This window comes from Cavia porcellus, unplaced genomic scaffold (genome assembly GCF_034190915.1).
Source record: "Cavia porcellus strain 051 isolate PalLab524CR breed Dunkin Hartley unplaced genomic scaffold, mCavPor4.1 scaffold_3, whole genome shotgun sequence".
Lineage (NCBI taxonomy): Eukaryota > Metazoa > Chordata > Mammalia > Rodentia > Caviidae > Cavia > Cavia porcellus.
Window position 1 is genome coordinate 115,973,207 of NW_026947486.1, and position 14,433 is coordinate 115,987,639.

At 39.0% G+C, this 14,433-nt stretch overlaps 1 protein-coding gene across 1 annotated transcript; it reads left to right on the top strand.

The window, feature by feature from the left end:
* Positions 1 to 1,297: 1,297 nt before the first annotated feature.
* Positions 1,298 to 2,242, top strand: LOC101787309 (melanoma-associated antigen 8-like). Its single transcript, XM_004999810.1, has one exon. It carries the CDS (start codon positions 1,298 to 1,300, stop codon positions 2,240 to 2,242), a length of 945 nt encoding a protein of 314 aa, XP_004999867.1.
* Positions 2,243 to 14,433: the final 12,191 nt, after the last annotated feature.

Here is a 14,433-nt window from a genome sequence, read left to right on the forward strand (position 1 = left end):
GAGCCAGGACGTGGGTCCTCCCAAAATGCATACCTGCCTGGGTTGTGAGCCCGGTACCTGTGACACACTCACTAGGCCACTTCACTTCCATTCTCCAGGCCTATCATGACCTTTCTGCCTTAGACATCCCGAGGTGTCAGACACTTTGCTCAAAGTGGAGCACCATGGGCTTGATACAGGATATGAGAACTTGGCTTTAGGAGAGAACAAACTGCATTCCCATGTATAATCTGTGGAGGAAAACTCAGCTCAGGGAGGGGTGGGGCTGATTCCAGGACTCAAGGGGAGGACTTTCCCATGCATGTGAGGGACATTGCACCCAACATCAGAGGGTGACCTCCACCCAGATGTCAGTGCCTGGGGCATGCAGTGCACCTTTACCCACACATGTTGGTGTCAGGCAGGAGTGGACCTTCTCTAAGGAATGTGGCCTCAGGTCACCAGATTCAAAACATGAGAAGGTGGCCCCGATGGCAGTGTAGGGTGGCCAAAGGCCAGACAGCAGAGAATACTCACCTTGGCCAATACTTCCACCTCTGCTGTCCTATTGAAATGCTGGACCTGATTTTCCAGTAGCATGTGCAGGTGGACAATGGGGAAATAGGCATAGCTGGGCCTGCACCATGTAAAGGGGAGACGCTCGATTCTCCTCTTCTGTCAGTCTGGGGAAACCCTTACAGAGATGTCCAGATGTGCTGCAATTTTTTCTCCCTAGGCTCAAGGAGGTGGCCTTGCTGTGAGGATCTTGACCTGTGAAAGACAAGTCCTTTGGGAAAGGGAGCAGCCCAGAGTCAGCTGGGAATCAAGGAGAGGAACCCAGGTGAGGAGGGAAGACTGTTTACACTGGTGCATGTTTGTAACAGGTAATGATTACATTCATGTGGAAATTGCTACCTGTGCCAGATGCATGTCCATTCTTTTTATTCTATTTCTGTCCTCCCTCTTGCTTCCTGCATCAATGGGAAAAACAAACACATGTGTGTGCTTGCATTATACATATTTAGAGTACATAACTACCACATTCCTCAGAATTTTGTCATTTTTTTCTTATAGTACTCCTCGCTTTCCCTGCTCTTTCCACTTGCAGGCCCCTGCCTGGGACTCTGTCCCCTGTTATTTCCTGTGAAAAGACCCTATAGACAGAACTTCACACTTCTCAAAGTGGAGACCTATCATAGGCCTTTGCAAGGGTCTACAAGTCTGTGATTCTCAGCTGAGGACACTAATAGACTCCCTCTCTCCTCCAGGGATCTGACTCCTGAACAACAAGGTCTTGCTCTCATCAGAGAACATCATGATGCGTCGCAGTGACAAAAGACAAGATACAAAGCTTGGGGGATGCCATCCTGACCACACTAGTGCACGTGCCCTCATGGATGTACAGGATCCCAAGGATGAGGAGGGAGCAGCAGCCACTGCATCCTCTGCATCCTCTTCCTCCTGTGCTTTACTTGGGGCTACATCAAGGAAAGAACCTGAGTGTGGATCACCAAGTTGTCCTCAGGATCCTAAGAGCTCCTTTCCCCCCACTGCTGTGGCTTCCAATGTAGGCAGTCAGTCTTGTGAGGGCTCCATCAGAGACGATGATGGTCCAAGTACATCACAGGGGAAGGAAGCCCCTCGAGTCAGGCAGAGTGTGTTTGTAAATGAAAAATTAGATGATATTTTGCTGTTTCTGCTCCAAAAGTATCAAAAGAATGAGCAGATCAGTCCAGAAGAAATGCTGCACATTCTGGGCGGTGATTACAGTGATCACTTCCCTCTGATATTTAGGGAACTCTGTCAGTGTATGCGTTTGGGCTTTGGCATTATTATGAGGGAAGTGGGTTCCCCTGGCCTTGCATATGAACTTGTCCCTGTCTTGGGGCTCACTTTTAGTGGGATGCTGGATGATGTTGACCAGATTATTCCTAAAGCGAACCTCCTGATACTCGTCCTGAGTGTCATCTTCCTAAAGGGCAACCGAATCAGTGAAGAGCACTTAAGGGAAATTCTGAGATTTAAGAAGATGTTAGCTGAGAGGGATCATGTTATTTTTAGGGAGCCCTGGAAATTCATCACAGAGGATTTGGTTCGGGAGGAGTATCTGGTGCGCCAGCGGATTCCTAACAGTGATCCTGCTCGCTATGAGTTCGTGTGGGGTCCAAGGGCCCATGCTGAAACCACCAATCTGAAAGTTCTGGAGCATGTATTCGTGCTTGAATGTTCAGATCCCAGGTCTTTCCAGCATTTCCATGAGTAAGAAAACTATGGAGTAAGAAAAACTATGGAGTGCCCTCAGGTGCAAGATGGGTGACAGTAAGAGGGGTGTTCCACCAGAGAGTCACAAAATTAATTCCCACCCCTGTGAAATGAGGTGCATTCTCTACCTGTGTTTATGGTTCCCTAAGTAGTTAAGGGACAGGTGAAGGGGTAAAATACCATGCATAGCATCTTAATGTCTCTTCTATTTGTGCTACTTGGAGATTCAGCAATATTATCTTTATGAATTTTGAAATCATTTTACTTTTTTGAGTGACAGAAGTAATTAAAAATGTGATTTGAAGACCACGTATGATCTCACATCTATTTTATCTTTTCTGATATTATTTGTTAATTGTGAATTCTAACACACAAGTGATTTTTTGACATTGATCACAAATAGAATTTGTTTTCAAATTGCAAATTTAAGAATTTTCCTGTTTTGTCAAACAAAGAGGGAATTTTTCTAATGTCATTTATGATGAAATTAGGTTTGCATAGGAATTTTCTTGGTTATATGTAAGAAGTTTGCATGCATTTAAACGAACCAAACAGGAGATGGACCCATAAAATCAATTCTCAAATTTCCTTTTCCCATTCTTTATATCATATATTACTAAAATGTATGTGTACCTGAATCTACATTGTATCTTTAATTGTATTTGTGAAATTACTATTAATAAAGAAGCCCATTTGCTCATGGACAGAGTGACCCCAAAACTCTTTTTTAATAGTATATGATGAACTTTTTGGGGAAAGTGAATGGAGAACAGAAATGGTGGAACAGTGACAAGAATAGTTGCTGGGAGACAGAAAGAGCCCCGAAAGGCTTGGCAAACAGCTCATCTTTCAAAGACAGTTCTTTTTGAGCAAAATCCTGAGGCAGGGACTACATGGTGGGAACCGTGCTAAACAAATATGATGCAAGCACAGTCACTTAGGTGATGTTGGTGTAAGGGTAGCAAGGGTAGAGCAGTGCCACCCTTGGCCTTGGTAAGCAACCTGCAGTCCTAGTTTTGTGTTCAGTCTTAGCAGTATGAGTTATGATCTTAGTCTTAACCTTAGTCTTAGTGGTCTTGGTGATGTTAGGTGGGAAAGGATGTCTAATTGGATAATGGGGAATCTTAGAAGGGTGAGGCCAATAATCCCTACCCTGCCTTCATTCCTTAGGGAAGTGTGCAAAGTTAGCTATTGGGACTTTCATCTTCAGGGGCACCTCCGGCTGCATTTGTGGTACATTCTTCAAACGTCGAGGGCCCAGGCTACTGTAATTCTACTTGAATTATCTGTCTACAGTATTCCTCCTTTCAAAAGGTATCCCCCACTTTAGATAGGAGGAAGGAGCCTAGTTTGCATCTAAATATTTCAAGCTGAAAAATTTGTCAGTGTAGGGAAACCATGGTCAGAAGCCTTCTGCAGAGAGCTACTGTAATGGGCCTCAGAGAGAACTCATGGGATAGTTTGGCACCTGAGGTCACTTCACAAGGTGGATCTGGTGGATCCTAGAAAAGGAGTCAGACACAATCGTCATTGGTCCCATCTGCAGGATTGCTTCCATTTTGGCAGCGTCTAGGAAAGATCAACCAAATTTTCCCAGACCCTACCTATGTATCATCAAAACAAAGAAACTAGGAGGGAAAGGCAAGCTGAGGAAATAGCCACATTCGGAAACTGTTCTTAAGGGGCAGGAGAAGCGATTGTTGGCCCTTTGGTAGCGCTGGTCAAGGACTTCCCTCCAGTTTAGCTGTAGGGAGGTGGAGACAAGGAACTTAGAGACTCTGTGGAGCTATTATAGATACAACTGTAGTTCTTTTCTGTTTTCATAAAGGATATTTGCCAGTTATTGGTGTATCTGGAAAGTGCCAGAGTGGGGCAGTGGTTGAAGCCACTTTTAATATCTAACTGACATTACTCTGGCATTGTTTTTATACTTCCTTGTGTAACACTGTTCTGCTGGGTGTTTCAGACCAAAATGAAAGGAGAGCAATGTAAAAAGTAACTTCTTAGTGTTTACCAAGTGGAGTGAAGTCTCCTCAGGCAATGTTTTGGACCCATGTTCAGAGCCTCTCATCTCATCTGCCAGTGTCAGCCATCGGAATGGGTCATGGCATTGCTTGGCCAAATTGCCTTGTATGAAAGCAAGGGACACTGTTCCCACTTGGTGTCCCTCCATTGGCACATTTCACATGCATTCATTTTTATCCTCTGTGGTCCAGCCATCTCCCTGCTCAGGTGGTTGGAGCGTCTTCTACAAACTTGTGCGATACTGACAAATATTGCAGGATCCTGTAGAAAGGTTCCTTCATATCCTTGGCCCTCATTAACATTTGAGGACCAGCTACAAAATACTGACTCTACTTTTAGCCTACATACCATTTAATTCTGATCTCTGATCTTCAGCTGGTGACCATGCAGAAGAGATTACCAGTGACATTAGTAATGCAGAGGGAGCAGTGAGCTTCACAGTTGTAATCTCACCTGAATACGAAGTATTTGATATGCAATATAGGGACTAGGACTGTTATTCCTTAGCAGACATGGTGGTTATAATAATCAAATCCATTCAGAATGTTATAACGCAACCGTTGTATAGTTTAAGGAGAAATCTGGAAATCAAAGGCTACATATTATAATTCTGCATGATAAGCACAATATTATCTTGTAAACACACTTAATAACCATTTTAGGATTGAATGACTTTTTTCATTAAGCATCTCCCTTTGATCACATGACATTAAATGATACAAAATCCTCCCACCTAATTTGCTGTCCTTAAATAGGATGTCATTGAAGGAGAAAGCACTGTTTTATAAATGTGCCTGAGCAGTTTAGAACTTCTATCCTCTAATATTAGTGTGTGACATTCTCTTGATCATTTGGTACCGAGGATCCTTAAGTTTAGTGACATAAAATACACAAAATCTTTTAAAATTGATAATCTGGTTGATGATCACTTGCTGGTTTGACATGTACCTCTTATCACAGGTAACTGGAGCATAGGGAAAGAAAAATATCTAACTATAAAAGAGGTTAATATTATTGACAATCTTATTTTTCCATCTTAGAAGACTTGTACATCAGGAAGAGGAGAATACTTTTGGTATTCCATGAGACTGACAATTATGTGTGTCATAGCTCTATGGCAACCAGTGTCTCTTAATTTAGTTTTGTAACAAGAGAATGTTTTCATGACAAAATCTTATTATTTTACCCACAGAAACTTGAATCTTTCAGTGATAATCTATAATATGTATAATGCAGTAATACGCTCACAATAGTTTATTGGGCTTTGTGATCCATAAAACTATGCAAATTATTGGGTACATCAGTTAAAAATGCCTAGAAGACAACATATCAAGGAAACTATTTCTTTAGTCACCAAGGAGTCCTTACTAGCAGTAAAGGTAAGACCATGTTGACCTCATCTATTTATCATGAGAAATTTTTGACCATCAATGCAAAAATGATCAAAAACATGTATGATTGATCAATGAGTGAGTTTTTTAAAAAATTTTTAACCCATATTGGTGAATAGTAAGAGCTTATACCAAATTTGCTTTTTTAATGGGAGGTAACACTTTCCCCTAAAGGGACAGATTGTTAAAGGGAGTTTGGAACATGTTTTCATTTAAAACTCTTGTGGAACTCTAAGGTCACCTTCATATGTTTGATAGTATCAGTGAATTTATCTTGGCTATAAAAATCGCTCAGTCTATCCTGTGCTTTACAAACGAGTCAGTAATATGATTAGTAGTTGTATTACTGTGAATCAAAGTCAGGAAATCACCTGACAGGCACGAACTGTGCTGCTGAGCTATATTCCCAGCTCTGTAATATACTTAAAAGGGAGAGAAAAGCGGAATTAAACTCCAGTTTTGTCTAAGGATTAAAAGGATGATAAATTTCAAGTAAAATCTTACATTTATTTTTTGAGAGCTTTAAGATATAATTTAAATCAGGTTTTTAAAAAAATTATTTAAAAGGAAAAAGAGAAAAAACAAAACAAAACAAAGTGGTATAAGGGTACAAGTCATACAGAACTACAAAAAAAAAAAAAAAAAAAAAGCAGCAAGAAATCACCAGTTAATAGATTACACATTATCATCTTAGAGATAGTTGCTCAAGTCACAGTATCAAAGCATACAAAATGGACATTCAAACAGTAAGACTGCAAACAGTTGTGTTCAATGATCCAACCAAAAACATTAATACAGTCATCTATTTAACACCCCTAAACACACTTGCAGTTGTATCCCTTTTGGTACTTTTTTCCCTCTCTTTTTTACAACAAAATGTACACATTTTGGGTTTTATTACTCCTTAGTTCTTATTATTTTGGGGGGGAGAATAAAGTCAAATATGGCAAAACAAAGCTGTCAGTCAAAACCAAGGATAGACATAGCACATGATGTAAAACAGAGTACAAGGTTATCAACAATGGTTACCATAATACCTCTTGCTTCCTTAAAAAGAATTGTCTATCTCATTAGGTATTATAAAGTTGAACAAAACAGTAGCGAACAAGACCAATAAAACCTAAACCTTGTAAACATTACAGGACTTCCAAAGGAGATAATAATCAAACCAGAATGGGCATCATAGTGAATCTTACTGCCTTCAAAGTAGTTGCCTATACCCTCAAACTTGATACAATCATACAGAACGGAAAAGAGTCTAATCAGTCAAAACAAGATATTGGGACTATTACAGGACTTCAAATCAAGTTAATAGGAAATCAAAAAAGTTACTATAATATATCCTGCTAATTTTCTTTATTTTCCCCCTTAATTAGAAAAATCATAAAAAATAACTAAATAATTTTTTAATGAATAAGGAAGAGATTGAGATAAAAGAGGACATAACAACATAACAATACAGGTCAAAGCATGACTGTGCTTCACCACCAAATAACCTGACTTAACAGTAGTTAACATAGTGTCTTTTTCCATTTTCCAAATATTTGAATATAACTTCATATACTATAGCTTCAAATAATTCCATATCAAGCAGCCCAGAATAAAGCCATTTCAATTAATAAGTGAAAACTTCATAAGGCTTCAAGGCCACATAATGGGGAATCATGATTACCACATACTTTTATATATTTGAATCATTAACTATGTTAGGGAAACTATTCGGTATTCACACATGCAAGATTGATTTATTTCACTTATGAGTATGGTCTGAAGCTGCGCCCATTTATTGATAAATATCCAATATGATCCTTCTTTATAGCTGAGTAATACTCCATTAAATAGAAATACCACATTTTTTTATCCATTCCTCAGTTGATGGACACTTGGGTTGTTTCAAGGATCTGGCGATTACAAATTGTGCTGTTATAAACATAGGTGTACATATATCACTGTGGTATGATGCTTTCAGTTCTTCTGGGAATATGCCTAGAAGTGGAATAGCTGGAACAAATGGGACTTCCAATCCCAGCTTTTTGAGAAATCTCCAGACTGACCTCCACAAAGGTTGTACCAGTCTACACTTCCACCAACAGTGTGGGAGAGTTCCTTTTTCCACACAGCCTCTTCAGCATTTCTTGTTGTTGGTTTTCTTGATCCTTGCCATTCTTTCAGGAGTGAGACGCAATCTCAGTGTGGTTTTAATTTGCATTTCTCTAATGACCAATGATGATGACCATTTTTTCATGTATTTATTTGCAATTTGTATTTCTTCATCTGAGAAGTGCGTATTCATCTCAGATGCCCATGTTTGGATTGGATCTTTGAATTTTGGGGGTCTGAGGTTTTTTTTAATTCTTTATATGTTTTAGACAAAAGTTCCTTGTCTGAGGGGGAGTTTACTAAGATCTTTTCCCAGGTTGTGGGTTTTCACAATTATGCTCGAGATTTCTTTTTTTTTCTTTTGATTTTTTTTTTTTTTTTTTTTTTTGTCTTTTTCGTTTTTATCAGTACCAGGGATCGAACTCACGACTGCCTGCTTACAAGGCAGGCACTTATGCCGCTGAGCTAAATCTCCAGCCCCAATGCTGGAGATTTCTTTTCACATACAGAAATTTTTTAATTAGAGGTGGTCCCAGTAATTGATTCTGGGAAGTATTTCTCGTGGGGTTTGAGTCCTGTTCATGAATTCTCTACCCACCCCTATGTCTTCAAGGTTTCTAGCCAATTTGTCTTCCAATAGATTTAGTGTTTCTGTTATAATATTCAGATCTTTGATCAACTTAGATTTTAATTTAGTACATGGTGATAGGCATGGGTCTAGCTTTAGCTATCGGCAAATGGAGAGCCAGTTTTTCCAATACCATTTATTAAAGAGACAGTTTTTCTTCCAGTGAACATGTTTGGCCCCTTTATCAAAGATAAGGTGGTTGAGTGTGTTTTTAGTTGTGGTTGTATCTTCTAATCTATTCCATTATTCTTCATCTCTGTTTTGATTCCAGTACCATGTTGAGTTTACTACTGTTGCTTTTAGTATAACTTCAAGTCAGGGATTGTGATGCTTCCTGCCTTGCCTTTGCTGCTTAGAATTGCCGTTGCTATTCTAGGTCTCTTCTGGTTATAGATGAATTTTAGGAGTGATTTCTCTAGATTTATAAGGTATGTTGATGGTATTTTTATTGGGATTGCATTGAATCTGTATAACAGTTTTGGGAGAATGGCCATTTTCACAATGTTTGTTCTTCCTATCAATGAGCAAGGGATGTCTTTCCATTTTCTGAGATCTTCAATTTCTTTTTTCAGTGTATTATAATTTTCCCTGTATAGGTATTTCACTTCTTTCCTAAGAGTAATTCCTAAATATTTCATTTTTTGCTTGCTAGTGTGAAGAGTGTGGTTTCTCTTATTTCCCTCTCTGTGTTTTTGTTGTTAGTGTATAGGAATGCTATTGATTTCTGAGTACTGATTTTGTATCCAGCTACATTACTGAATTCTTTTATTATACCTAAGAGTCTTTCAGTGGAGTTTAGGGGGTCTTCTATGTAGAGTTTCATCATTTGCAAACAATGATAATTTAACTTCCTCTTTTCCTATCTTTACCCCTTTTATTTCTCTCTCTTGTTTAATTGCTCTGGCTAGTACTTCCAGTACTATATTAAATAGGAGTGATGATAAAGGACATCCTTGTCTTGTGCCTGATTTTAAAGTAAAGGCCTTCAATTTTTGGCCATTTAGTATGATGGTGGCTGTTGGTTTGTCATAAATGGACTTTATTATATTGAGGTTAAGACCATCTATTCAAATTTTCTGTAAAGTTCTTATCATTAATGAATGTTGGAAATTATCAAAAGCTTTTTCTGCATCTATAGAAATGATCATGTGATTCTTACTTTTGGCTTTATTGATATGGTGGATTACATTTATTGATTTACCTATGTTGAACCATCCCTGCATTCATGGAGTGAATCCCACTTTTTCATGGTGTATAATCTTCTTGATGATTTGCTGCATCCTATTTACCAATATTTTATTGAGGATTTTTGCATCTGTGTTCATTAGTGAGATTGGTCTATAGTTCTCTTTTTTATTTGGGTCTTTCTCAGGTTTTGGTACTAGAGTAATATTTGCTTCCAGGAGTGACTTAGGAAGGATTGCTTCCCGTTCAATTTCATTGAATAGTTTGAAGAGTGTCGGAATTAGTTCTTCATTGTATTTCTTGTAGAAATCTGCAGTGAATCTATCTGGGCCTGGCCTCTTCTTTGTAGGTAAGGCCTTAATTATATTTTCAATTTCATTAATAGAGATTGGGTCACTCAGCAGTTTTACCTCCTCTTGATCTAGCTTTGGTACTTCATATGTTTCTAAGAATCTATTTCTTCTGTATTATCAAACCATTGAGAGTACAGGTTTTTGAAAAAGGTGTTGATGATCTTTTGTATTTCTGTAGAGTCTGTAGTGATTTCACCTTTTTCATTTCTTATTGCATTAATTTGACCTTTTTCTTCCCTTTTTTAATAAGGTTGGCTAGGGGCTTATCAATTTTATTTATTCTTTCAAAGAACCAACTCTTTGATTCATAGATTATTTTGGTTGTTTTCTTAGACTCTATTGCATTGATTTCTGATCTGATTTTTATAATTTCCTCTCTTTTTTTTGGCTTTGGGCTTGACTTGCTCTTCTCTTTCTAGCTTTTTGAGTTGTAGCATCAGCTTATTTACTTGTATTCGTTCTGTTTTCCTGATGTGGGAACTCAGTGCAAAAAATTTCTGTCTGAGAACGGCTTTCATTGCATCCCACAGATTCTGGTAAGTTGTATATGCATTTTCATTTTCTTGTAGGTATTGTTTAATTTCTTCATTAATGTCCTCTGTGGCCCACTGATTACTCAATAGTGTGGTATTCAGTTTCCATGTGTTTGTGGGATTTTTGCAATATCTTTTATCATTAACTTCTAATTTCAGAGCGCTATGATCCGATAACATGCAAGGTATGATTTCAACACTTTTTCATTTGTTTAAATATGTTATGTGAGTTAATATATGGTCTATTTTAGAGAATGACCCATGTACTGCTGAGAAGAATGTGTATTCTGACGTTGTTGGGTGTAACATTCTATATATGTCTATCAAGTTCATTTGTTCACAAGTGTGATTCAGTTATGAGATTTTTTTTTTTTTGCCTTTTTCCTTTTTATCGGTACCAGGGATCAAACTCATGACTGCCTGCTTTCAAGGCAGGCCCTTATGCCGCTGAGCTAAATCCCCAGGCCCCTAGTTCTGTGATTTCTTTGCTCATTTTCTGTCTAGTTGATCTGTCCCTTGGTGTCAATGGCGTGTTAAGATCTCCTGTTACAATTGTGTTACTGATAATTTGAGTTTTCATTTCTGTTAGTAGTTGTTTTATATAACTGGGTGTTCTGGAGTTTCATGCATATATTTAAGATAGTTATCTCTTCCTCTTGGAGTTTTCCCCTAAGGAGTATGTAGTGATCTTCTTTGTCCTTTATGGTCTTTGTTGGTTTAAAGTTCATGTCTGCAAACAGAATGGCTACTCCTGCTTTTTTTGGATTCCTGTTGAGTGAAGTACTGTTTTCCATCCTTTGACTTTCACTCTGTGAGTATCCTTCTGGGTTACATGGGTTTCCTGTAAACAGCATATGGTTGGATTGTGTTTCTTGATCCATTCTGCTAGTCTGTTTCTTTTGGTGCATTGATATCATTTACATAAATGGTTATTACTGTTAAATGCTGGTTTATTGTAGGAATGTTATCTCTCTGCTGTTGCATCTTTATCTTTCTGTTCTGTTTAATTATCTGTTTGCTTAGTGTTTTTTTCCTTTGTGTATCTAAACTGTCTCTCAATATTTTTTGCAGGGTTGGCTTGGTGTTCATGAAGTTCTTTAGCTGTCCTTTGTCATGGAAGTATCATTTTCACCATCGATTTTGAATGATAGTTTTTCAGGGTACATCAGTCTAGGTTGGAAATCATTTTGCTTTAGGATCTGGAATACTTCACTCCATGCTCTTGACTTTATTGTTTGTGCTGAGAAGTCTGCTGTGATTCTGATAGGTTTTCCTTTATAAGTTATCTGTCTTTTCTCTCTGACAGCTTTTAATAATATATTCTTGTGTTGGATTTCTGCGATGGTGGTTATTATATGTCTGGGTGTAGTTTGATTTTGGTTATGCCTATTTGGATTTCTATAGGCTTCACTGAACCTGATGTTGGTTTCTGATCTCATGCTTGGGAAATTTTCAGCTATTACTTCTCTAAATATCCTCTTGACATCCTTTATGTTGTCCCCTTCTTTTTAATTAATCCCTATCAATCTTACTTTATTTTTCTTTGCATCATCTTGCAGTTATTGAATTGTTATTTCCTGATTCCTTATTATTTTTAAAAGATCTTTCCTTTCCTGTTCATTAGCTGAAAATCTGTCTTCAAGGTCTGAAATTCTATCTTCACTTTCATTGCAGCAGTTTTTATAGCTTTCAGTGGAGTTTTTTTTTTTTTTTTTACTTCCTGTATATCTCTGTGCATCTGCTTTGTGTATTCTGTTTGTTTCTTATATTGCTCATCTAGGGACTCTATCTTTTTGTTTAGTTCCTCCAATTTTTAAACTGTGTTTTCTTTAGATATATTCAGAATCTCTTTCATTTCTTTTATCATTTATTCTTTTCCTGGGAGATTATTTCGAGTTTGAATTCCTTTAAAGCTTCCTGGAGTTACTTGTTTATTTCAGTAGCTATTATTTCCAATATTTGAGGTGCATGGCATATATTTTCTTCTATATACATCGCTCCTAGGGTTTCTTGAGATGGGCTGGAGGTTTGAGGTTGTAATTTGGTCTTTCGTTTTGTCATTTTCCTATATTTCTGTGTTTCAAGTGTTATTCAAAAGCTTTCTCAGAGTCTTTTGGAAATCCACTTCGATGTTCACAGCTCCTGGGACTCTGGCACCCAGTTCTCCCAGGCCGCTGGGCCTCTAGAACCCCTCTTCTGCCTGTTTAGAACTCCATAGTTCCAGACAAGCTGGACTCTAGGGGCAATGTGTGCCCACCTGCTTGCTGGAAACTCCACAGTTCTCTGAGCATAGCCGGAATGGGGAGGCAGATGTAGATGCCTGGGGCTCACTTAGACACTTCACTGCACTCGGAAGGCTCGAGGGACCCGAACAGTGTGGGCTTAGGGCAGAGTGCACTGGGCACTTACCACAGGGCGCGGGGCCTCTGGAACTGGTGATGCTCGCCTGCTTGCTGGAAATCCACAGTCCTCCAGACACCTGGGGAGGCGGATGCAGGTGCCCCAGATCCGCCCAGCCCTTGCTCTGCACCCAGATGGTGCAAGAGTCCCAAATAAACTGGGCTCCAGGGATAGTGTGTGCACGCCTGCTTGTTGGAAACTCCACAGTTCTCCGAGAGCAGCCAGAATGGGGCTTAAATCAGGTTTTTAATTTTTTTTCAGAACTTCTCAGCTTCCTGGCACACTGGACCAGCTCAGCAGGTCTTGAGCCTGCCTGTAGCAACTTCCGCACTTCCTGCCATGCTTGGTGAACTCCAGGGTTTTGGGCCTGCCAGCGCCCTCAGTTCTGCAGGTTGGGCAGCCTGGGGTGAGTGTCCCTGCACCATCCCCAGAGCCAAGGGATTTTAAGACAGTCGCTCCTGCCTGGCTAGGGAGCTTCACAGCTTCCTGCTGCACTGGACCAATTAGCGAGTATTGAGCCTGCCTACAGCAACTTCCCTGCTTCCTGCCATGCTTGACTGACTCTGAGGATTTGGGCCTGCTGGAGCCCTAAATTCTGGAAACTGGGTGGCCTGAGGTAAGTGTCCCTGCACCATCTCAAACTCGGGAGTTTGGGATCGTTGTTCCCACCATCCAAGTAACTTCAAAGCTTCCTGCAACACTCAACCTGCCTCATAGAGCTTGGACCTGCCTGCCCCCCTCCCAAATGATTTTCCCGCAATCCAGGGAACTGGGCAATCAGAGTCCCAGGAGTTGAGACCATAGAAGAGGTTTTCCAACAGGCCCTGGGGAAGCCTTGGAACAACACTTAAACACAGAAATATAGGAAACTGACAAAAAGAAAGAACAAAATAAAATCTCAAACCTCTAGCCCATTCAAGAAACCTTAATAGCTATGTACAAAGAAGACAGTATATGCCACACTCCTGAAATACCAGACAGAATAGCAACTAAAATAAAGAAGCAAATCTGGGAAGCTTTTAAAGGAATTCAAACTAGAAATAATCTCCCAGGTAAAAGAAGAAATGATAAAGGAAATGAAAGAGATGCTGCACATATCTAAAGAAGATACAGTTAAAAATTGGAAGAACTAAACAAAAAAGGAAAATCCCTGGATGAACAATATAAGAAACAAACAGAATACATAAAGTAGATGCAAAGAGATATGCAGGAAATCAAAAATTCCATTGAAAGTTGTAAAACCCACCTCAATGAAAGTGAAGATAAAATTTCAGACCTCCAGGACAAGATTGCAGCTAGTGAACAGGAAAGGAAATATTTTTTTAAAATAACAATGAATCAGGAAATAACAATTCAACAGCTGTAAGATGATGTAAAGAAAACATACGATTGATAGGGATAAATGAAAAAAGAAGGCGACAACATAAAAGATGTCTAGAGGATATTTAGAGAAGTAATAAACTGTAAATTTCCCAAACATGAGAATGGAAATTGACATCAGGATCAGTGAAACATATAGAACTCCAAATAGCCACAACCAAAATAAAACTACACCCAGACATATGATAATCCCCATC